The following is a 25,162-nucleotide window of genomic DNA, read 5'->3' as shown; positions in this document are numbered from 1 at the left end:
TCTCTTTATCCGCAGGCATGGGCTGAGGGGGCCAAGGAGAAAGAGGGGCAGGGACTGTGATGTGCCCGCAGCAATTCCTTTTGCTCCCCACAGCGTGTTGTGTTTTAAAAAGATGACTTCTTTTTGTTGGGGTCTGGGGGTACAGAGTATAGGAGAAGGAGGAGATAAGGAAGAGGAGGAACAAATAATTGGGGTAAAAGCTTAGTAAGAATAGGGAACAGCCCAGAGTATGCGCTGGCTTGGAGGGTGAAAAAGGAAGACTCCCCAGCTTTGATGAGTCTCTAACCAGAGGATGCCTTTGCTTCTGTAGCAAAATGTCAGTGTTGGAAGGCAATGACAGCAAGGCCCAGTCTTAAGTTAAGGCTTTCCCATCCTGGCTCCTTGAGATAGATAATTGGGTCTGATTTTCAGCTGCCACTTAAAGGATGTCATTGTGGGTTAGAACCACAGCACAGTGGCCCCCTGGCAGCTACCCACAGGGAAGTGGAAAGGTGGTGACGGCTCCAGCTCTCTGGTTGTGCCCTTTCCCACAGCCATGTCCTTCGTCGTGTTGTCCTTGCCGGCAGGGAGCCACGTGTGCCAGGCAGTGGTAGGGTAGGGGCCTACCTTTTGTGCCCTATACCAACCCGCCTAGCTCTTCTCTTCAAGCTCGGGCTCGCAAAGACCCAGGTGTGTTTATAGGGGAATTTTGAGTATGTTGCTTACAGATGCTACGTGTTCCTCTCTACGGGGCTTTCTACAAGTGTTTGCTGGAATTTTCCATCAACACAGGTAGTGCATGTATACATTGGTGTGCATCCTTGCAGATGAAAAGAGGAAAGCATTGCTTCATCACATCTGTAATCTATCTTAAGAAAGAAAGAAAAAAGGATTACAAGGGGAGGGCTACTGAGCCTCCTGCAGAGGATGTGAGTGACGCAGACCGATGGACCTCGGTGCTCAGCGTGAGGACTTGTGAAGAGGGAATGGATAGAAAAGGGGAGCGCCTATGTTTGCCATGAAAATAGGGTACCAGCCCTTTTGAAAAATGTGCATTGCATTACATATTGAAAGATACAATATCTGCATTGTATTACAAGAAATGACATGAAAAATAACACATTTTAGAATTTGTTTGGCTCCGAAGCACTGTAAAAGTACTGACTTCTGTTTAGTAATTCAGCCTTGAGAATTTACTTCTACAGAAATCATGCTAAAGAGGAATCTAAATGACTTTTCCAGAAAATAACTGATTAGCCTTAATTAATGTTTAGTGAGTCATCAGAGAAGCCTGAAGCCTGGAATATAAAACCCGGCTTCCTTCCTTCTCTCTTTCTCTCTCTTCCCTCCCTCCTTTCCTTCCGGAGGTTATTGAAAAATATGCAGGGTTGTGTTTAACTTGATGTCAAGTTCCATGACTGACTCTGCAGCTGGAAATGTCTATGAAAGAATCGACAGTGAGCTATAAAAAACAGGGGCTGCTGTCCCATGCCGTGAGACACGTACAGCGGTCATGACACGCGTGTGCTGTGTTTTACAGCGACCCAGCTCTTGAAGACGAATTTTCGCCCCTTTGTGGAACTGCCAGAGTTGCAGCAGATGGCGCTGAACAACGCCCTCCAGGAAGTCCTGTTTGATGATGAATTACTCGTGGTCCTGGAACAAGTGGTAAGGCCAGAAACTGAAGGCAGTAGTATTTTCACCTGAGTTTTCTGGAAATGTCCACAGGTTGGACCTCTCAGGCTTTGAGTCAGAAGAGAATTGTGTTCCCGGTTTCCCGTCCTCCTTTTATGCCTGAAGCTCCTCTCGTCTCTTTCTTTCTCTCAGGTCCTTAGTTTTCAAACTGCAGGCAGGACACCGGCATGAGGAATCGAGGGATATATTCGTTTCCTAGGCCTGCGTCAACAAATTACCACAAACCTGGGGCTTGAAACAGCAGAAATGTATTCTCTCACCATCCTGGAAGCAGCAGTCTGAAATCAGGGTGCTGGCAGGGCCAGGCTGCCTCCCTCCTTGCTCTGGGGGCAAGTCCTGCCTGGCTGCCTCCTGGTGGCCCGTGGCTTGTGGCAGCCTCACTCCAGTTTGCTGTCTTCATGTTATTGTCCTTTTACTGCCTCTTAAAAAGGACACTGTCACTTGGCTTGGTGCCTGTGGCTCAAGTGGCTAAGGTGCCAGCCATATACACCTGAGCTGGCAGGTTTGAATCCAGCCCAGCCCGCCAAACAATAATGACAGCTGCAACCAAAAAATAGCCGGGCATTGTGGCAGGCACCTGTAGTCCCAGTGACTTGAGAGGCAGAGGCAGGAGAATTGCTTGAGCCCAGGAGTTGGAGGTTGCTGTGAGCTGTGATGCCACAGCACTCTACCCGGGGTGACAGCTTGAGGCTCTGTCTCAAAAAAAAAAAAAAAAAAAGGACACTGTCAGTGAATTAGGGCCCACCCCAATCCAGGATGATCTCACCTCGAGATTTTTATTCTACAAAGACAAAGGTCACATTCTGAGCTCCCAAGTGGACATATATTTCGGGGGGCCGCTATTCAGCCCACTCTGCTGGGGTTGCATGTCAGAGTCCAACAAGTCAACTGTCCCATTTAGACCAGGGACAGAAACAGGCCTTTGCATTTTTCTGGTAACAGGAGAAAGATTTCTTAGACTAAATTCTTTAACTCTGAGTCATGCCAATGGTGAGGGACACACCAGCTGTGGACCATCTATCATCCCAGCTCCCATGTTCTCCTTCACTTCAGAAGGCTGAAGCTTTATAGACCCGAATTTTATTATAGTTTTGTGTTTTATTTTCCTGTCTTTCTGTTATAAAGGGAATTTGAATAACTCTGACTTCATGTTCTATGGTCTCTAGGGAAGCATTCATTATGTTTCCCTCTAAAAATTATACGTGGCAAAAGAGTACAGTTAGCAGAGATGGAAACTGAAATCGTTGAATTGTCCCAACAGCCCAGGACCCCTTTGCAGTCTGGAGGATGCAGAGCTTAGCCCCAGGGAGAATACAAATGTTTCAAAAAGCTTGTTGACTTTTACTTCCTAAAATAACTTCTTTTAAGAGGAAAATGTCAGGCCAGCACCCTGTGGAGAAAGCCTCAGCTGCCGGGTTGGATGCTGGAGAAGCAAGCTGTGGGTGGGGGCAGGCTTTCCCGTGAGTGGACCTGGATTCAGAGACCACGGATGGAGCAGAACTGGCTTGCCTAGCAGGGCCACCCACCTCATAGCAGGCCCTGGATGATGGATAGAACTGCCCAGAACTAGCTGGGGGCTGGAGCCCAGCTTAAGGCTTCAGAACCACCACGCAATGGTGCTTTTAAAGTCCCTCTTCAGTTCTGCATGTAACCACCTGTTTCTGGTCCATGGCACAACCTGACCATATCCTGGTCTGGAAGGTTCTACCCACCAGTTTCCCCTACCCCCTCTGCCCTGTGAAAGCATAGTACTTGGCCAAATCTCTCCTTGGGAGGAAATTTAACCCTGTAGATTAGTAATTTCCTAATGGAAAAGAGTTTGACATCCTCCTTCTCTTGGGAGAAGGTGAAAGGCCGGGTTGGCATGTGTGCCCTGGGACAGAGGCCTGGGGTGGCCCCACTAGGTCTTTAGCTCCACGCCAACTGCCTTTTTTCTCCCCTGCCCACAGTGTGAGGACGTGGTCAGAGGTCTCTCATCACCCCTGGAAGTGCTGGGGAAGCTGAAGCTCCCTCAAAAGCAGGAACTCACAGCCTTCCTGAGGCTGGTGGGGTGCAGTGTGGAGGGTCCTAAGGATGCAGTCAGCAACCAGTGGCTCTTTGCAACGGCCTACTTCCTGGTCAGCGCTCTGGCAGGTATGGAAAGAAAGAAAAGAAATGGTTGCTGTCACTTTGAAATGGCTTTGCCTATATAATACGTTCTTCTGGGGACAAAGAAATGACAATAATGGAAGATTTGGTTCCTCCCACCTGGTACAGGGACAGTAAGAGGGGGAAGGAGGGCTGGTGGAAAATCATAGACTCAAGCTTGAAGGAGCCCTTTCCATTGCTGAGAGTGTTCCCTGCTCTGTCCTGCCTCCCAGATGGAAGATCACCTACGAGCTTGCCCCACCACCAAGCAAAGCATCTCCTGGAATGTAATTCACAGGCGAGCCCAGGCAGAGCTGAGTGGCGGCAGCTTTCATTTGGTGACTGTTTTCCCCCAGGGATTCTGTCCTACCGATCCTCCCATTCCTCTCAAAAACTTGTTGTTCCTCACACTGTCTGCAGCACAGTTGTTGTCTGGGGCACAGTTGCTGTCTGGATGCTGTGAGCTTCCAGTGATCCAGTGTACCAGGCTGGGCAGCAGAACTATGGCTGGCCCAGCAGCTCCACAGCTTCCCTCACAGGTCCTGCCATGGCTTCCCAAGGGAATGGCCATCCAGTGACCTTCGGAAGAGTCCCTGTCACCTCCCACCCACTCCCAGAACCTACTATGCAGTAGGGCCTGAGGTATCAGGAGGTGATCATCTTCTGTGACGCAGCTGGGCTTTCTGTTCCTGGCATCCTAGTTCCCACAACTTCCCTCCAAGGTGATATCAGGGCACTGAGTTTCTGACACATTTGGAGTTCTTCCCTAGCACCACACAGAATATTAATCTTTAGTTTTTAAAGAATTAATCAGAGGAATGCCTCTCCTAACTCTACATGCTGATGAGTCTTGTTCTGAGTCATGGATAAAAGTTTTGGCTGGTTAACTGGGATAGGACCAAAGACAGAGCCCAGTGGACTCTGCTGGAGACTCTCCCAATGTCAACATCAGGGTATTAGTGAGGGTCCCTGAGTAGAGGCTTTCTGTCTAGGTGATCCCCAGGCCAGCCTTCTCCAACTTGTGAGAGGCCTTTTCTTCATGTCCCCCATTACTTATTGGAGCCTTTTTATCAATAGGCTAGATCAGTGATGTCAAGTGCATAGCACAGGGTTAGTGCTGCGGATGGCCACAGTCTCCTTCTCCTTGGGCCTGAACACAGCTCAAATTCTCTGCAATCCTGCACACACATAGCTGCTCAGAGTTGACACAGAAACTCTATGCCGTTTCTGAGCTGGAAGCTCAGAGGTAGTGAAGCCTTTAGGTGAGGCTGGGGTGGTGTCAAGCTCTGCTCTTGTTGGTTCCCTCGGTCCTTCTGAGTTGGTTACTTCTTCCTAGGTCACTATAGCCTTTCCTCTTTAGGATCTGGAGAATGTGCCAGAATAGAATATGGACTCTTCTTAGGACCTCAAGCCAGTTTTTGGCTTTATGGTGCTTTTAGCTGTTTTCAGCACCACGTCTGACCTGTCTCCTGGACAGCTTCTTCCACCACTTTGTAACCTTATGCAAGTCCAAAGCTCTGAACACCTTGGATCCCATTTGTAAGATGGAATTGGTATGTGGAAGAGCAATAAGAACAATCCATTTCAGTTCAAGAAACATTTAACAAGCTTATACTATTCTCGGCACTGCTGGGTGCTGAGGTAGGAGAAAGTATTAAGACCTGGCCCCCTAGGAAATCAGTAGTAAAATGAGCCAGGAAGCTCTGAAATGGTGGTGCTGTTCTTTCAGTCCTGTGCCCCTAGAAGTGAGCTGCTAAATGAGCAACATGGAACTAGGATAGTGCAAAGAGTGAGGAATGAGGATGTTGGTTCCATGGGGCTCAGGAGCTGCCCCCTAAAGTGAGGGAAGGGCAGCAAGGGTGGGGAGGTGGCATGTGCCAGTGGCTCAGCCCGGGTACACAGGTCAGATGTGGTTTCTGTCTTCCTTCTGGGTTTGGGGTTAGGGTCAACTGGAGAATTTGTTGAAAGCTACGGACCTTTTCTGCAGGCAAATGCATGCACAGCATTTGAATGCAATGCTGAGAGTTCTCCAGCAGGATCATGTCTGTGGGGCTGCCCCACCCCTGGCCACCTTTACCCTTTCTTGGGACCCAGCCATGTCCTTTTGCACTCTGGGTCACTGCTGTAGCAGCATGCTGCCCTTATATTAACAAATATGGCTGCTGATACATGGAGGCCATCAACTCAGTTCACAATCCCTTGGCTAGATGATTCAGCAGGTGACTCTTTTTTTTTTCTTTACAGCTCAGAGGTTGCATCCATTGGGGACTGGGGTCCTTTTAGGGACTGTATCTGTTTTATCCTGAGAAGAGCTTAATATCCATTTTGAGTAACACTGACCCAGATTTCCCATCCCTGGAGTTTGGCGAGGCCTTTCTGGGGCAGTCCCAGCCTGGCATGGCTGTGCCCTACCCTTCTGCCGTCGGTGCTCCTGGCCTCTGGAGTTCTGTGGTGCCACTCTGGATCAGGCCACATTGCATTTTTCCTCCCAAATTGGTGACACAGGTAGAGGTTCTTATAGTTTACACAGTGATCTAGCAAATGCAAAAGTAAAAATATGGTAAAAGGAGGAAACTGAGGCTCAGAGAGCTCTACCCGAAGTCACAGCCCAAGTGTGGGAAGGGCTTAGATGCAGCTCTTCAGTCACATTCCTGGGCCTTTCTACTTTTCCATGCCAATTCCCTTCCCCAGAGTCTGTGCAGTTCTTCCTGACCAGTAAATTGAATGTCAAGGACTATTCCCTGGTGAAACACAGAGCTGGTGACCAGGTTCCTGTGTCTGTTTTCAAAAAGGTCTTTGCCGCTTACTTAGCACCATTCATTTACTTATTCGACAACTGCTGAGCACCTCCTCTGCCTGGCTGGTGGGAAGGTGCTAAAATATAAATTAGATACCATCCCGGGCCTGGCTCTGCTCCCATGGGCTTTTATTTATCTTGAACAGTGACTGTGATTTTTGTCTCCTACAGAAATGCCAGATAACACAGTGGCTCTGCTGGGCACTTGCTGTAAACTTCAGATTATTCCTACACTGTGCTACTTGGTAAGGAACCTCCCAGATGGGAGCTTGGGAAGGGTTGGAATGGGAAATGATGAGGGATAGACACCCAACAGCTGGTAAGACACCTCTAGGCTCTCTCATCCACAGTAGTTTCAAGAGAGGTACACAGGTGCTACCAACCCTCCTGTATACACTGTACATACCGCACCCAGGGGAAGACTGAGGTCCAGAGGGAATGGCTTTGTTCAGAGAACTTGTTAGCAGGGCCATGACTCCAACCTTGTCTTTACACTCCAAATCTTATGATTTTCTCATTGTTTGGAGAGAATTTAGTCCAGAGAATTTAGGCTTGCTGCTACATTGCAAAAAAAGGGCCTGACACCATATTACTGGCAATGGCAATTCTGTTGAGACTGGTTTGATTCAGCTATGCATCAGATTCACCAGAAGGGTATTCAGGACTGATTTGTCTCATGGAGACATAGCTTCTTTCATGTCTTTTAGGAATATTATTAGCCTGGTGCCCTCAGGAAATGTCCTTATGAGAGGAGCATGAGCTGACTCCCAGAGAGTCAATGTTAAGCTTTTCCTTTTTAAATTACAAATTGGGCCATTAGCAGAAGGAACCACCAATGGGGCTGCCCTGAAGCCACCCAGCCGGTGCTGCTTCTCTAATGTAGCTTTTGTAGATGTTGGTCAGCCTGGGGCAGAGGAGCACAGCATCAGTGCTCTTATTCAGATCTGATTACTAAGGGCCAAGGCCGGCCTGCCGTGTTAGCTCAAAGGATGGTATCTCAGAGCTCTGCTCTCAAGTGTGGGGAGTGGGTGTTGGGGTGGACTGCCTAGACAGGACTCTGACATCTGTTACACATCTACTCCGTGAACGCTAAGTGGTTAGCTCCTTTGTCTTTGTGTAGCAGACGTCAGAAGACTACACAGCAGGGCATCCTTCCAAGGAGCAGCTTACATGTAATTCACAACTGAAAGCAGATTCTACAGGCCCAGAGGAACTTGTGTTCTTGTACATTGACTGCAAAAACTGAACTACTTGAACATGTGCCAGCGTATGAGCCCTGGGCCAGCTGGGGGTAAAGCTCCGTGGCACAGTTTGGTTATGGGGACAATACATATCATGATTCTAATTGCATGCAGAGATGAGCAGACAACAGCTCTGCTTTCAGAGCCCAGCTTCTTTTGCAGCAGTCGAGTGCTCAGCATTTACCAAGTTAGCCCTTCCAGTATTTATGGACTCATCGACTGCACTCAGGAAGCAGATAAAAGAAAAAATCCTCCCCTCGCAGACTGGAAGTTGTCATCTTCCTTGCAGATGAGCTGTGGGACCAGGTCTTTGTGTTGCCCCCAAGTTCTGCTCTGTTGGTATTCTAGAGCAGCCACTAGAACACCGCGAGTTCCAGGAAGGATGGTAGTCTGCTTCGGCACAGCACCCCACCCACGGTCATTTGTCTGCCTTTTGGCAGGTGCTCCACATAGTCAAAGAACTCCTTTTTCTTTAAAAGACCTTCCTGGTTGTCTTCATTTAACCTCCCGTTAGATTTGCAACAGCTCTTTTTAAGACCTCAAGGCTTCCTGCCTCCTGAAGGGATGTGAGCATCTTGTGTTTCTTTTTCTTTCTTTTTTTGGCCGGGGCCAGGTTTGAACCTTCCACCTTTGGTATATAGGGCCAGGGCCCTATTCCTTCGAGCCACTGGCACTGCCCCATCTTGTGTTTCTTAAAGGGATTTACTCAGGGTAACAGATTTTGTGTCGTGCTCTGTCTTGTCTGGTGGCCAGAGTAACTTTGAGAGGGGCCTTCTGAAGGTTTTTTGGGAGAACAGTGTCAGAGATGCTAACACATTTGCCTAGAACTGGCAAAAGGGGGAGCATGATCAATAGAGAATGCTAACTTCACAATCCTTCGGGTTGCTGTTAGCCCTTTTAACTTTATACTTATTAGAAGTGCCTGTGGGATAGGAGTTGGCAGATGTTTACAGAAAGAAGCTGGATACTGCTCAGCCCTGTCCACCAGGCTGTGCGGATGTGGAGCCTGCTGTGCTGTTGCCATCTCCAGCCTGCACCAGCAGAGCTCACTCTTAAATCACCGGGATGTGGTGCTTATGCTTAAAGAGCAGGCCTAATCCACCCTCTCAAGCACACTCAATAGTTCGCAGTTGGGGCCAAATGGTAACATTAAGCCTGTGGTTACTGCACAAACCACGCGTTACTTTCAGTAATGTCACCAGCGCTCCCAGCGTTTCTGAATCCTTTTGGATTCACTCCAGATTCAGTTAAAACTCACATATACTTTATAGGCTTACTTCATTTTATATTTAAATTTTACTCTTTGCATTCATTATTAATTTGATTTTGAACGCTTGTTTCAAAATTAAATCTACTGGGAATTTGTAATTGCTGAAGATATTTTTTTAAAAAGTACTGTAGGCATAGACCAAAGCCCTAAACAAACCAAGTATTTCAAAAGTTTTGAGCAGTCAGAGCAGCATCCAAAGTGACCTGTGTAAAGAACCAATGTCCCTTCAAAATGCTGAGGACCTGTGTTCAAGGCAGGGTAAACAGTGAACACGACAGCTCTCCTGAGCAGCGTTAACAGTGAGCAGCCAAAAAGTATTTCAGATATAGTGAGTTGGTGGGGACAAGATAATAATGTAATAGTGGCTGGGATGTGGAGTAGCGGAAGGGATTATGAAAGGCATAACAACTGACATCTGAATGAGAAAGGACAGTCTACTCAGGGGCATCCAACCTGTGGCCCACGGACTGTGTGCAGATTATTGCAGAACTGTGTTGCTTATGTTTGGCAAGGGATATTGCAAAAAGTATACATGGATCCTTTTTATTGGTCATCAGTTTTCATTGGTGTTTGTATATTTAAAGTGTGGCCCAAGACAACTCTGCTTCCAATATTTGGCAGGAAAAAAAGGTTGGACACCCATGGTGAACTCTGGAGGAAGGGTATCCCAGATAGAAGGAATAGTAAGGACAAAAGTTCTTAGGGCAGGAAGCATATTAAACAAACTGTGGTGCCGCTCATGTATTTACATGAACTAGGGGTTGACATAAACATACAAGAAATTCTAAGATTGCTGTTAAAATAAACTGACATACTCTGTATGAAAAAGGTGCATTCTGATCTTTTGAATCTCCTGGAGTTAACAGCTCGAGCTAGTAGGGTTCAGAGAGTGGAATTCAGAGAACTAGAGGCAAATTGGATAAAACCAGGCCCCAGGTCCTGGCCTGAATCAAATATATCTTGCTATATGCTTAACCCTTTGACTATGGCGCTTAGAAACAAAAAGTGCCAACTGAGACATGCAGTGACTGCAACGATCATTACAATACAGGGTGCGCTGTGGACGGTCTTTGGTTTCTTACTAATCAAAATAATTCACCCAAGTTGGTTTCAGTTATTTCAGGCACAACTGTGAAAAACATTGAGAACAAAGCATATGATGCTTACAGACTTGTGTCAGGTAATAGAACAGTAACATGTCTTCAAGTTTTTCTTTGTAAAATGAGCAATGCTTACAGGCATTGCCTTATTCGCAGTCAAAAGTTAAGGGTTTTCCTATTCCATTTGGGGAATTTAAAAGACAAGTTTTTTTTTTTTCTAGAATTACCTAGAAGTGCATTACTGTCTTACAATGTGGATTCTCTGTAACATTTTAAAGTGTATTTGTTTAAATGTGTCATTTCAGCTTCAGGCTTTGTCTCACCATGGAGTATCTGATCTTGAAGACCCAAGTTTGGCTCCACTGAAAGATATGGAAAGGTTTGGGATTGCGCAGCGCCTGTTTGCCTCAGCTGGCATTAGCCTGGAGAGACTCCAGTCATCAGTGAAAGCTGTCATCCTGAAGGACCCTGATGTCTTCCCACTGATTCTTTATATAACCCTGAATGGACTCTGTGCTCTAGGCAGAGGGGAAACTGCTTTGGAGTTTGGGTCAGATGCGAATTACAAACTGACCACTGAAATGAATTGACAAAGCAGTGACTTTCTGCACTGTGAGGGGCTTCTTTCAGGCCAGAGGCTGTCCTGTGCTGGTGAGCCACACCCAGGTTAGCTTCCAGCACCTAACAGCTGAGGGCTGAGAATTCTTAGATGTTCAGACCTGTTTTTCTGCAGGGCCCACCTAAATTGTGAATGCTGTGGGAAAGCAATTAATTTCTCTTCACAGAAGAGGCTATGTTTTGGAAGTGCTATATATTAATTTGCTCAGAAATGAACTATAAATGCCAGTAGTGTGTGTATACAGAAGGTGCCAAATGTACACATATTTTTAAGAAAGGAAAAAAAAACCTGTATAAAATTGTAATATTCTCCTAGCACTCTGGTTGTCCAAGGTGGTGGATTGCCTGAGCTTAGGGGTTCGAGACCAACCTGAGCAAGAGTGAGACCCTGTCTCTACAAAAATAGCTGGGTGGCCATTTACAGTCCCTGCTACTTGGGAGGCTGAAGCAAGAGGATCACTTAAGCCCAAGAGTTTGAAGTTGTTGTGAGCTATAATGCCATGGCACTCTACCAAGGAAAACAAAGTGAAACTGTCTCAAAAAAAAAAAAAAATGTAATGCTGACTATATACACTGAAAACATTATCTTGTATCTCTTGTAATTGCAGAAGTCAAACATATTACAACTTTTCTCTTTCTTACAATGTACATACTTTTTTTGGCACCCTCTGTATATATTCTGCTGAACAAAATTATACTAAAAATAGTCTGGCTTGGGGGGTCTAACTTTATTCATTTTGACTGCATCACGCTGTAATGAACGTTCAATATCTGCAACGATGTGTTGAGTTCCTGCATCCTGGTACTTCACATGTAGACGGCTACATATTCTAGCAAGGAGACCATGAACTACCTATCTTTTTCTTTTTATTGTTTTGATGTCCTTCCACTATACAGAGCTTAGACAGTCTCCCTGGTGCTTCTCCCCACCCCCCAATCCCATGGACAGGATTGGTTACTCCACTGGATGAAGGGTGGTAATGACTGACAGGGAACATGCCACTAAGCACCTGTTCTCTTTTTACCTCATCATCCTTCTAATTCCGTCTTCCTTTCAGATTTTAATGAACATTAATAAGAATAAAGCAAATAACTTATCACCACTATTAAAAATGAGAATTTTATGGAAATGGTTATGTGGGGGGTGGGGAACCTCCATCTGATGTACTAACTAGAAAGGAACATGCTAAATTGAAAGTAGTCACTAGTGCTAAAAGAGTAGCACTGTAGATGCCTTGTCTGGTTTTCTGAAATAAGTATAAAGAAAAATGCAAACAATGTGTAATATGAATCTATCTGTATGAAAAAAGATGTGTACACATATTGCTACGTATAAAAAACCTCATTTAAAGAGTTCAGTGTGGGGGTGGCGTCTGTGGCTCAAAGGAGTAGGACGCTGGTCCCACATGCTGGAGGTGGTGGGTTCAAACCCAGCCCCAGCCAAAAAACTGTAGAGTTCAGTGTGGGACAAGAGGCAGAGGGGGATTTTTCACCCTTTTTTGGGAGACTCTGTCACCTGGCTAGAGTGCAGTGGTATCATCATAGCTCACAGCAACCTCAAACTCCTGTGTTCAAGGGATCCTCCTGCCTCAGCCTCCCAAGAAGCTGGGACTACAGGTATCTGCCACATAACCCGGTTAATTTTCCTCTTTATGGTAGAGATGGGAGTCTCTCTTACTCAGGCTGGTCTCAAACTTCTGGCCTCAAGTAATCCTCCCACCTCAGCCTCCCAGAGTGCTAGGGTTATAGCACCCTTCTATTCCTGTTAGAATTTTTACATATTGTTCTCTAAATTAAAAAAGACTAAAACTAGTCTCCAAATGGAAAAGAGCCATCTCAGCAGTGACAAAAATTGGGGATAGCAATTAAGGAATTCGGCTATTTCCACAACTGCCCTAAAACCAGCCAGTGAACATGCTGGACTGTGTTTTAAGAATTGGCCATTAAAAAGGAGGCTGCTTGAGACTGCTACAGGAGTTCCCAGGCTCCAGTTACTGCTGGGCTTCCCAGCAGACACCTGCAACAACATGGTGGGTGAGGTGAGTGCTGGGTGTGCTTGCCATGAGGTGGAACTGGGTTTCTAAAGGTTTCTTTACACTATATCCAGTTTCCCCTTTTTAAAAAAAGTATCCTTATTTACTTGGTACAATAAAAAAACATACTTTTTTTCTTTTTTTAACCATAATTAGATTTGGAAACGAGTCCTAGTAGCTCAGGTTCCTTGGAAAACAGGAAAGTATTATGTCCTAAAAAACAGGACAGCCACCGTAACTCTGATATTTCCATTCATGAAAGAGGACCACCTGTCTTCCATAAAAGGATGCATGAAATACCACTGACATTAGCTTGTAGGGTTGGTCCATTAATGGCCCCTCAATGATGTCTAAGACCTAATCCCTGGCACCTGTGAACATGTTACCTTACATGGAGAAAAGAAGCTTAGCAGATGTTTTTAAGGTTACGGACCTTAAGATGTGCAGATTATCCTGGATTATCAGGGAGAGCCCTTAAGGGAAAGTGGGTAGAAAAGTTAGTGAAAGAGAGAGCTGACCCAAGAAAATAGGGGAATGATGAAGCCAGGAGAAAGAATTTATGCACTGTTGCTGATTCTGAAGATTGAAGGGGCCCATGCCAGATGAGCCTTCTGACAGCAAGGAAATGAGGTTCTCAGTTCTGCAACCGCCTAGAACTGAAGTTAGTCAACAATCTGTCTGAGCCTGGACACAGATTCTTACCCAGACCTCCAGATATTTTAACTTTAGACTTCAGACCTACAAAACTGAGATAATAAATTTGTGTTCTTAAGCTCCTAAATTTGTGGATAGTTTTATCGTCATGACAGAAAACTAAGCAAGTATAAAATGATAGGATGAACAATTCCTAATTCTTCCAAAGACAATCAGAAATACACTGTGCTGGCAATTTCTTAAGTGTGAGGTATGGAACCTTGGAAACCAGCTGAGGACCAGGGTGCAGAGGGTCCTTTCTGGACAGAAGTTTGAGCTGTGCCTCACAGTGGGTACATTCACTGTCTTTCCCAATGGGGTTTCTCTTCTTCCTGGATAGCTGGGAGTGGTCAGAGCATACCAGGCTGTCTAAGCACAGAGGCCTTGTTTTTTAATCCCCTATTTTACCCTTCTCTAATTCTGAAATTCTTACCTGGGCGGGGATAGAGGAAACACTGGTTAGGGCTTGCTTGTTGAAGAATAGAGGCAGGCAAAAACTGAATGACACCGGGGCTTTTCAAAAAGACTGTTAGCACTTGAAAGAAGTTACCAAAGCTAATTTGATGTCCTCTGTTATTTTATCTCTAAACTTTAGTTCTACCTATAAATGAAACACTACATTTTTCCAATAGTAAATATTTATTTCTTTATATATACAAAAATATTTTACCAGGAATACTGAATCTCACAGATTGAACATTTCAGTAATTTTCGTTTTGGACAGCATATGGAAATATGTGAAAATAAAAGAGCTATATGGACAGTTTCTAAAAAATCAATACTTAATTGATTTTATTTATACAAGAACAACAGTAATGTTTCTTTTATACAGGAATTAGTAATACAATCATCTGGAAAGCAGGAGCAATTAATTTTTATTTTTAAACTTTAGAAACTTACTTAAGCAGCTTGTTCTGCTTTGATTTTTAGGTTGCTAACAAGCATTTTGCCCTCCATTAAAAAAAAAAAAAAACTCTTCTACAATCACTTCAAAGACTAGAGGTTAACAAAAAAAGCATGCATCTGTGTTCAACGGAAAGCTATATCAAAACAAACTGGGGGGAAAAGGGAAGAATAAAAGTTCCCACACACAGCAAAATTTTCGCATCAAATACTAATCATGGGCTCTAATAGAGCTCAGCATAGCATATAGAAAATTGCACTTTTTTGCTGAACTCTAGTGTTCATTTCTTCCAGAACAGAATCCAAGGTATCACTTCTTTAAAAAAATCATTACTGAAGCAACAGGAGCCACTCAGTAGTGTTTGGTAAAAGAGGACACACAGCCAAAAAAAAAAACTTATTTGTATTTCAAATACCAATGTAGCTGAGCTATGCCTGAAATCTGGCTCTACCTGGAAAGATGAAGCCATTTCTCATTTGGGCCATGTTTGCCAGAACAAGCTTTAAACAAGTCTTCAAAGCTATGTTATTTACACTGCTGTCCACCTGTCCTACTTAAGAATATAATGAAAACCACCACTTTAACTGGTAATGACTTCTGGCTTAATGCTGGTAATTTATAGCTAATGAGTTTTTAATGCTGTGTTTTTTCCCTCTTTAAGTTAGTTCATTAGGCTTTCTCTAAACTCCCAGACAACCCTGAGAGGAGAAAGCCAAATTTCAGATATGGCCTGTCATATTTATATATGTTGCTACTCCTGGCTTGTTGTTGGCTGAAGTGCAATAAACACATCTATTTCTAATGTTTAAAATAAGATCTTTTGGCCTCCATTGGTAATAACAATACCTACACTACATGGGACTCAAAAACAGTTGTTCTGTAAGCAGTAAATCAGTTAATATCCTCCAAGTTATAAGCAATAATTACCTTAACTACAAATGTATTCACTTAGTTTGTGCTGGAGATTAGAAAACAGTAAGGAAAGAGTTGTCAGGGGAAAAAAAGGAAGAGAAGTGTTGCTTCTGAGTGGCCTTTGCGTGTGTGGAGGTAAGTCAGATTTATCACGCCAGTGCCTTATCAGCCAATGGCGGAGAAGGAGTTAGTAGAGAAAGCAAAATAACTAAAATGGATTAACATCTGGATTTAGAGGCTAACTGGACTTAACTGTGAATAATTTCTTCCTATAAAGAAAGAGATACCTTTCAAACTTAATCCTTGGGTTAAGGAGCAGGGCCGCAGTGATAAATTTCAGTGATAAAATGGGACAGCTTTAGGGAGCAAAGATCACAGTCTGTTCTGAAGTAAGAGCACTGGATTGCTTAACTCAAATCTTCTCTGACAGGCAACATGGTCTTGCTAAGGGTTGAGAATTAGAAAGGGATTCTAAACTAAAACAAACCTTAGAACTAGAACCACTAAGCGAGCAGAACAGATCCTCTTCCAGGCTGGAACTACATCCTTGGGGCTGTTTTAAAACTGGAGGTAGGATTCCTGAACGGTGTTCACCATTCACTTCATTTAGAAAGAGGTACATGTTAAAGGAACTAAAAGATAATAAAGTAGCCTAATAAGGATATTCCAGTTAAGCACTTACCGCACCACTTTTAGCAATTACTTATAGTTTAGGGTGAAGACAAATACTAACCTTAGCCCATTTAACACGTGAAATACTAAAAGTGAAGGGAGACATAAATTTCATCATACATCACGTGCTCAGAAATCAGAATTAGGAAGTAGAAGTATACCATTCACATACAAGTGTACATAAAAAGTACACTTTCATCACTGGAGAATATTTTTGATAAAGTACTGCAGTATATTGACAAAGTGGTGCAAATCATGCTTCTTACCTTGAAAATGAGATATTATCATTCTTTCACTTTTTGGTATGAAAAGTGAAAGACATTAGGACTCATGTTCTTACCAGGATTCATATTCAGTTCTGTGTATTTTTAAAAAAATCATTCCAGAAACACAGTAACATGATGAATTATGGGAAATAGTTAAAAAATGAATATAACTTAAACAATGCTGGAACAAAAATGCAATTTAAAAAATAACCTTACAGCCGGTGCCTGTGGCTCAAGGAGTAGGATGCCAGCCCCATATATCTGGGGGTAGTGGGTTTAAGACCAGCCCCAGCCAAAAAAAAAAAAACCTTACCTTAAAAAATTATATAATTGTCATCTTCTTCGGGTATATAACATATACTTACATAACTCATATGATGCTGAATTATTAGTCAAAAGTTTGAGAATATCCACTTGTATAATACAATAATTCCACTATTTAAAATATTGAATTTCTCCCAAGAACTCCAAAGACAATACAAATGTTATTACACAAATTCTCACAGCAAAGCTCTTGGAAAAGAGGTATAATTTCTAAGCCTAAATCACATCATAAATTCATTCAAACATTTAAGTATTTCTCAAGGGCCCTCCACCCAGAACTCTGTCCTTCCACCTAAAGAAAATTAAGTCATAATAATGAATGAATATTTTCTGAGCTTAAATTCCTCACCTATTTTCCAGAAAAGAGATCAGTGTCTGGTTCAAGAACCAGAGACTTTTAAAGCAATCTAAAAAAACAGTTCCAGAATGTCTAAGAATTAGGAATAATTAATTTTTAGAATACCAGTTATAATTACATGGGTGAATATATTTAGTTTTACTATTCATGTATCTTGAGAGAATTTTACAGATTATACACATGGCACGCTCTCCCTTGTCTCTCTCTCTATACATAGAATGATGATCCAAACATTTAAAAAATGAACTGCTATGTACATAAAACTTCAGGACTGCCTTTTCCATATTTAGTATAAAGATTCATTACTACAAAATTATTGGCCCTCTAGCCTGTCATTTCTGGATAGTAGAGTGCTGTTTCAGAAGTCATAAAAGTAAAATGTAAGTACATTACTGATTTGACCAATTTTTAAAACTTTTATCTACAGTATTTGACAATTAAAAATTTTTTTTACCTAACCCTATGGCTATCCATTTTGAAGACAACTCCAATCACTGAGATCATGACACTTGTTACACATAAAAATAAATAGCATTAAAAAATTTTAAAACAAGAATCATCTTTTATTGTCATTGGCATATTGTGGTCAAAGCAGTTAGTTTCTGGCCATAATCTGTAACGTCACAATGTTGTATGTTATTGCTAATTCTGGATTATTGTCTAAATCTGTCTTAATAATCAATTTGCTGTTCTAAAGGAAACATGTCTTTATAAGCTTATAAATAAAAGTATTACGTTCTAGAATTTGGGGTTTAGGCTGCTATTGCTGTAGTCATACTCGGTTTCTGATAGGATTTCTACCTTAGAAAGCTATGTTCAGCAATTGAACAGAAATGGCTAAAATAAAAGTCCTGATGTATTTGACAATTGATATTATCCAAATATCACACAGAAATGGAGACTGCATAATAAAGGCATGGCAGTAAGGAAGGTTAAAATTGTACACATAGGGAATAACATGTATTCCACTAGTTATGGCTAAATGACTTATCCAGGACATCACCTCTCTGGGTGATTTGAAAATGAAAAAATATATATAATCTTCAGTTGTATACAGTCATACCCTGAATGCTGAATGTGGACACTCATCCACTAGGAACCCTCAGGCACATTAATGCACTGGCACATCATGCCTTCCAAAAGCATATGCATGTTTGTGTATTTTAACTATTACCAAATACTCAACAATTGTTCAACATCACTGTAAGCCATTTTCTCTTCAGTGTAGCTAATTAACTTAAGACCTTCCCCAAAGAGAAGTTCACATTTCCTTGATCACAACATACTCTCATTATCTAATAAGAATTCTGGGGCCTCGGGGACTTCTTGCCCCTGCCCGACACTGCCAGATCCTGCAGACTAAGATGGGATTTCAAATTTGATAACTCTTCTTTGAAATACAGTGAACTTTTCTAAATTTATTCTCTTCAGCATTAGCATCTAGACTGCAGTGAACTAAACTGCATCATTTCATTTTATATTAGGCGGAATCTAATGTGCACTAAGTAGTCAATCATGAATACCATTCATAATAGAAATAATTCCTTTAGGTACAGACTATTTGCTAAATATTACGTATTTTTATCACACATGATAAGGCTAACAATATGTATGCTATAAAAGTTATCTCTATTGTACCAAAATGGTTGAAATATTTAGAGATAAACTTCTTAAGCTGCTATAATTATCTCAAAGCTGTTTAAAGAGGCTCTGCACAGCAGCACTAAGGTACACTGGAGAATACAGCATGTTTCCTGAGAGAAACTGAGATTTGTGTTAAAATTTTTAGTGTGTTGAAACATTATGTCATAGGACATCATCTTGATCCTGTGCTTTGATTCATGTTCCTTTGTGAAGCCATGAATTTGGTGTAAACATACATAGTTTAAAAGTTTCCAAAACTATTTTAAAAGTATGATCAATTTTGTCACCAGTTTCCTGCCCTAGAACAAGGAACGCGAATTTGTGTTCTGGCTATGAAATTCTAGAATTAAAAAAACAAAACTCGGTGGCACCCATAATTCAGTGGGTAGAGTGCTGGCCACATACACCTAGGCTGGCGGGTTTGAACCCTGCCTGGGCCAGCTAAACAGCAATGACAACTGCAACAACAACAACAAAAAAATAGCCAGGTGTTGTGACACACGCCTGTAGTCCCAGCTCCTTTGGAGGCTGAGGCAAGAGAATTGCTTAAGCCCAAGACTTTGAGGTTGCTGTGAGCTGTGACACAATAGCATTCTACTGAGGGCAACATAGTGACACTTTGTCTCAAAAAAAGAAAAAAAACCAAAAAACTCCTGTGATTTCCAATTTTAATAATATAGCAATAATCTTTTTTCATTGTGAAAAAGGTTTAAAATGATGTATAAATATTACTTCTTGTCATATATTTTCTCTTTCCTCAAAGTCCTCCTAGCTGGCATTCCATGTGACAGCTTTGGTGAAGGAAACAACAAATTCAGAGCCAGGTATTTGGTACCTGTCACCAGACAAAGATGACTACCAATATTTAAGCACTTACCCCTTTGATGTATGAATACTGTTTATATGAAAAAATAGCAGCAATATAAAATATTGGTTGATTTATGTTAATGATGAGCTGTATCTCTGATTATGTTTTAAGAAGAATTTCTATCATCCAAGAATCCTAAAGGAAGATACTGAGGTGCATGCAGAAATTTGTCTATCAAGGCATTGAAAGGAGACCTTTTTTCCCAATCATGAAACAAAAAGTACATTTCTTAACAGAAATGTAAAAAAAATATAAAACATTATTTAATGTATTATATAATACATATATAATATACATATTATATAATGTAATATTTTGTGTGTAGGTTTGTATATACGTACATATATATATATAAAAAACAACTGACAATTATTTCCAAATTTTGCAAATTGTTGAATGGATTTGATTTTCAACGCAACAAATAGAACAGGTATCCTATGGATCACATCACATTTCAACAAGCACAATGATCATTCATAAACACCTCCAAATGCAAACTTATAGGTATCTTAAAACACCACAGAAATTTGCAAAGGCATGATACATTAGCTGACCATATCCTAATTAAAAAAAACTGTTTCATTTTACAGGTGAAAATAAATAAACTTTCTTCAAGTGTCATTTTGCTCTCTGGTTTAACAGGATAAGGCACTCTCTCAGTCTGCATGACCTTGCTTCTAGCCCCAGAACTTACTGTGTACATGTTAAATTAGTTAGCATTCGCATGTCACTGCAACAAATAAAAGAAAAACTTCATAAGAGAGTGCAAAGTATTGCTCTTCAATTTTTCCTTAAACATAGAAATGAATAGACAAAACTAATATATTTGTATAAATTAGAATGGATAGCCATACATCTCTGAAGTAATGAAACTATGTGAATTGAACAGACTTTTGATGTTAGATTTAAATGGCAAAAGATTAGATGTAGCACTGACATTAAAATTCTGCTTCTGTAAGAAATTCAATCAAGGTCAACAATTACTATTTTCTTCCATTAAGAGTAACTGACCCTTCACTAGTTAAATACTGAATTAAATGACAGCATTACAAAACTATTCAAGTAGTATTCATTATCACAGTGAACATGTGAGACCAATGTTAGAGTAAATGATTTGAAAATTCCTTTGATGAAAAAGGCAAGGGTACTAAATCAAAACGTATACAAAATGCTTCAACGCATTTTTTATGTGATATGAATAGAAAGATTATCCATAAAAAGTTAGAAAAATTAAGATAAATTATATTAGTACACCTTCCCAACCACATTTTATATAAAAATTCAGAATAGTGTACTGTTATTTTAATCTACACAATAAAAATGCCTGGACTTGGCAGATTTCTTCTATCTGTGCATGTATTTTCTCAGCAGAAGGTTTATTTGTTGCAGTCACTTTTTAAAAGTTTAACTTTAATTGTTAACCTTACTGAATCATCAGTAAACCCAGCTGATTGGCACCCACTGTGGTTCCATTCTCAGTTTCTCTATGGCAGTTTGTAGTTTTTCAAAGGCTTTGTCTAGATTGTCATTTATGATGATCAAATCAAAATAATGATTGTATGCTCTCTGAATCCGTGCACTTTCATCCACTGTTTTCTTCAAGTCAGAGTCCTGTGGAAGAGTTTTAAAAGAAAATACTTATATCCACTTGTTTTAACACCAACTAAAAATAAACATGAGTAATAAGTAGGTTATATATGTTTATTATAATTCTGATATTAATCCTCAGAAGACATTACTGTTCATATCCTAGCCTTTCCAGCTACCCTAATGTTTGCATTTATGAGTAGTCTATGTTTTGTTTCACTGATATTAGGATAAGACTCTGAATTAAGAGATTGCTGACAATAATCTTACAGTGAATATAAGGTCACCGAAGAATGCCTGAGGTGACTGGTTTCCAGCTTAATGATGCTATCTTTTTTGAAAGATTTGTATCGTATGGCCTTTGTAAATCATAGAACTCAATTTGCAGTGGCTGTTAAGCTCAAAACCAAATTTGTTACTTATTTCTAAGAAAGTCAGAGAATCTTAGAAAGTATATTTTGAAGAATAAATGTACCTGCCACCAAAACATGTACATACTCACTTTGTTTTGTCCTAATATTTGTTGGGTTTTTTTTTTTTTTTTGAGACAGAGTCTCACTTTGTAGCCCCCATTAGAGTGCTGCTCACAGCTCACAGAAACCTCAAACTCTTGGGTTTAAGAGATCCTCTTGGCTCAGCCTCTTGAGTAGCTGGGACTACAGGCACCCACCACAAGGCCCAGCTATTTTTAGAGATGGGGGCTCGCTCTAGCTCAGAGCTGGTCTCCACCCATGAGCTCAGGCGATCTGCTCACCATGTCCTCCCTGAGTACTGGGATTACAGGCACCTAATATTGTTTATATTTCATAAAGTAGTTCTAATCATTTTGAGATGATATGGAAAGTACCTAAATAATGGGCTCTGGGTGAGCAAGGAAAGCTTTTCATACAATCACAAGTGTTGAAATTTACTATACTTCTACATACTCTACAAATATTTATGGAGTTCCTATTAAAAGTGTCCATTATGTTTCTGAATCAGAGGTTGTAACAATGACTAAGACAAATAGTGCTCCTACCCTTATAGGGGAGGAGACAGCTTATCTATTTTTTTCTTTCTTTTTTTTTAGAGACAGAGTCTCACTTTGTCACCCTGGGTAGAGTGCTATGGCATCATAGCTCACAGCAAGCTCCAGCTCTTGGACTTAGGTGATTCTCTTGGCTCAGTCTCTTGAGTAGCTGGGACTACAGGCGCCCGCCACAACACCCCACTATTTTTTTTTGTTGCAATTTGGCCGGGGCTGGGTTTGAACCCACCACCCTTGGTATATGGGGCCGGTGCCCTACTCACTGAGCCACAGGCGCCACCCTATCTATTCTAAAATATCGCAAGTTATAATAAGTACTTTGAAAGAAACCAACCAGACACAAAGAATGGCAAGAGATCCTCTTTAAATAAAGTGATTAGAAAGACACTGAATCAATTACATTTAAGCTGAGAACTAAAGGAAAATATGAAAGTGGGCATGTATATAGTGGGAAGGAAGAACATTCCAGGCAGAGGAAACAGCAATGCAGGGAATGAAGGAAATGACCCTGGTACATCTGAGATACTGAAAAAAGACTAGAATGGATGGAGGACGGGTAGGTCACAGAGGACTGAGATGGAAAGACATCTGTGGGTCCAGAATGAGAACATGACATAGCATGATGCCTTATGGCATCATCCAAATGAGAGAGAAAAGAAAAGCCTGGATTATGATGGCAGCTGAGGAGACAGAAATGACACCAGACCAGAAATTTACTTTGGTGACAAAATCATCAGGATTAACTTTTTATGTCATTAGGATATGAAAATTAACCAACAGGGTAGCCTTTGGTCTTCAGATTGAGGGAATGGGTGGCGGTAGAAGATGCAGAGTTGAGTGGTAGAGTAGGGAAAACATACTTTTTTGGGGGGGAAACAAAGTGTTCTACTTCATAGATGCTAAGTTTAAGATGTCTACGAGGCATCCAACTGGAGAAACAATGTAAAGCAAGACACTGGTTATAGGGATTAGAGCTCTGATATATAAATCAGCTCTCTCTATAAAGCTGATAGATAAATCAGCTTTATATAAATCATTAAAATAACAATGGTATGAACATAAAACGATTTTGTTAACAACACTGGATAGTGTAGGAAAGAAGGGGATTCACCATTAGGCTTGAAGAACTCTATTTCTACTTTATTAATACTTTCACTGAGATTGCTAAATAAGCTTAAAACAACTTAAATACCTTTGATCATAGATGTGTAAATAGGCTACAATTCAACTTGAAAACAATTCTTAGCTATTACAGTCATTAGTAATGATTTATTTTTAAAAAACACCAAAAAATCCTGTAACAATAATGCAGTATATCATACAGATGGAAAAGGGATAAAGGCTCTTTCTCTATGGCTATAGAGTGGTCTCCATGATACCTTGGTAAGGGAAAAATGCAGACAGACTACTGCATGTAAGAAAGGGAGGAGGGAGGAGATACAGATAAACTTGCTTATCCTTTACATTACAATAAAAGATAGTAGGTCCCAATTACCAATGAGATAGATTCTGTAAGTGTGTTTGTAAGCTGAATTTGTATGTAAGTTGGAATAGGTACATTTACCTATTACCTGTGATAGCCCCTGTTTGTAAGTGATTGTACATCAGCTGGATGTTTATAACTTGGAGACTTACTGCAGTAGCCTCTGTAAATATGAGTTTTACATAAATCAGATGTTTGTAACTCAGAAACTGCCTGTCACAGAAAAGGCTACTAATAACAGCTGCCTACACAGGTGGGAGGGAACAGATTAGAGAGGATAGAGAAAAGCTAGATTTGTTTTTAAGATCTATGTTAGAGCTATGAAAATGCATAGAATTATATAACAAAATTAAATTCAAATGGAAAAAGATACATATAATCAAGAGCAAAATGAAGTAAGTTGATGGTTTAACCACACAGAAAGGAATTATTTCCATGATTTTAAAAGAACCTAGCACTCTGGGAGGCCTAGGTGGGTGGATTGCCTGCACTCATGGGTTCGAGACCAACCTGAGCTAGAGTAAGACTCCTGTCTCTCTAAATAGCTGCACATTGTGGCAGGCCCCTGCAGTCCCAGCTACTCAGGAGGCTGAGCCAAAAGAATTGCCCAAGAATCTCAGGTTGCTGTAAAGAAAATAATTAATATCTACTGGTATGTAGCTGAAGACAGTCAATAAGAGCCTGAAACTTACTTTTCAAAAATCATATTGTTCCTCACATATTATATATATATGTGTATGTCCATATGTGTATGTGTACTTAGTTTATACACATGTAAAATAACCAATTATATTAATATCAGGAATGAAGATTATCAGGGTAAGAGGAAAAGAGGCAAATATAAAGTCAAGGAAGTAAAATAATGTAAAATCTGAATTGGAATTATCAATTGACCTAATAATCTATGTTTTCTAACAAAGAAAAATGTATTTCCCACCTTCAGTCACTGAAAAAAGGTCTAGAAACAATGTCCACAATGTCAACAATGTCCAAGTTGAAGATATATACTTACTGACTACATTAGCTTTAGTGACTATATTAGCATTTTCCACTAAAAGAAACCAAGACCTTCAGATAGCTGATTCAAAATCTGGGCCAGGAAACGTAAAAGAATAACCTGGGATAGCTTATCACATCAGAAAGCAAGGACTTTCTGGAATTGTAAAGACTACTGGAATTGTGTTAAAAAGACTCAGAAGTCAAGTAGAATAGGTGCCTACTAGCTGAAGACAGGACAATTTAAATATCAAAAAGAATAAATGACCTGAGTCCATAGAGAGGAAATATTGCAAGTGACTTAAAACCACAGTGATTTGACCATATGCACTTAATAGCATATACTCTCAGGATAGAAAGAACTGGGTGGGGGCTGTGTGTCCACAGTAATCACAACATTGGTGGTTGTGCTAATACGCTTACACTGTTGATATATAAACTGTTGTCTTTGTCCTGTGCAACAAAGCAAATGAGTAATTATATGATATTCTAATTTTAACATGCCCAGTATTTTAAAAACTGGAATGTTGAGCATAAGAGAAAAGAATTAAACATACAAAAAAAAAAA

General features: G+C 41.0%; 2 protein-coding genes across 4 annotated transcripts in view; one reads left to right on the top strand and one right to left on the bottom strand.

Moving 5' to 3' along the window:
* GSDME (gasdermin E) overlaps positions 1–11,102 on the top strand; it is a 43,475-nt gene extending 32,373 nt beyond the window's left edge. The window contains exons 6-9 of the mRNA XM_003788605.2: positions 1,520–1,647; positions 3,624–3,807; positions 6,770–6,843; positions 10,515–11,102. Of these exons, the coding sequence (XP_003788653.1) occupies positions 1,520–1,647; positions 3,624–3,807; positions 6,770–6,843; positions 10,515–10,799 (671 nt within the window). The 3' untranslated portion in view covers positions 10,800–11,102. The remainder of the gene's footprint in view (positions 1–1,519; positions 1,648–3,623; positions 3,808–6,769; positions 6,844–10,514) is intronic.
* Positions 11,103–20,670: 9,568 nt separating this feature from the next.
* MPP6 (membrane palmitoylated protein 6) overlaps positions 20,671–25,162 on the bottom strand; it is an 87,462-nt gene continuing 82,970 nt past the window's right edge. For all 3 annotated transcript variants that reach the window (XM_003788510.2, XM_023512468.1, XM_023512467.1), the window contains one exon: positions 20,671–21,112. In XM_003788510.2, the coding sequence (XP_003788558.1) occupies positions 20,936–21,112 (177 nt within the window). In that variant the 3' untranslated portion in view covers positions 20,671–20,935. The remainder of the gene's footprint in view (positions 21,113–25,162) is intronic.

Source organism: Otolemur garnettii, unplaced genomic scaffold (assembly GCF_000181295.1).
Source record: "Otolemur garnettii isolate 467f Iridium unplaced genomic scaffold, OtoGar3 scaffold00028, whole genome shotgun sequence".
Classification (NCBI taxonomy): domain Eukaryota; kingdom Metazoa; phylum Chordata; class Mammalia; order Primates; family Galagidae; genus Otolemur; species Otolemur garnettii.
This window is presented reverse-complemented; position numbering and strand designations above follow the sequence as displayed.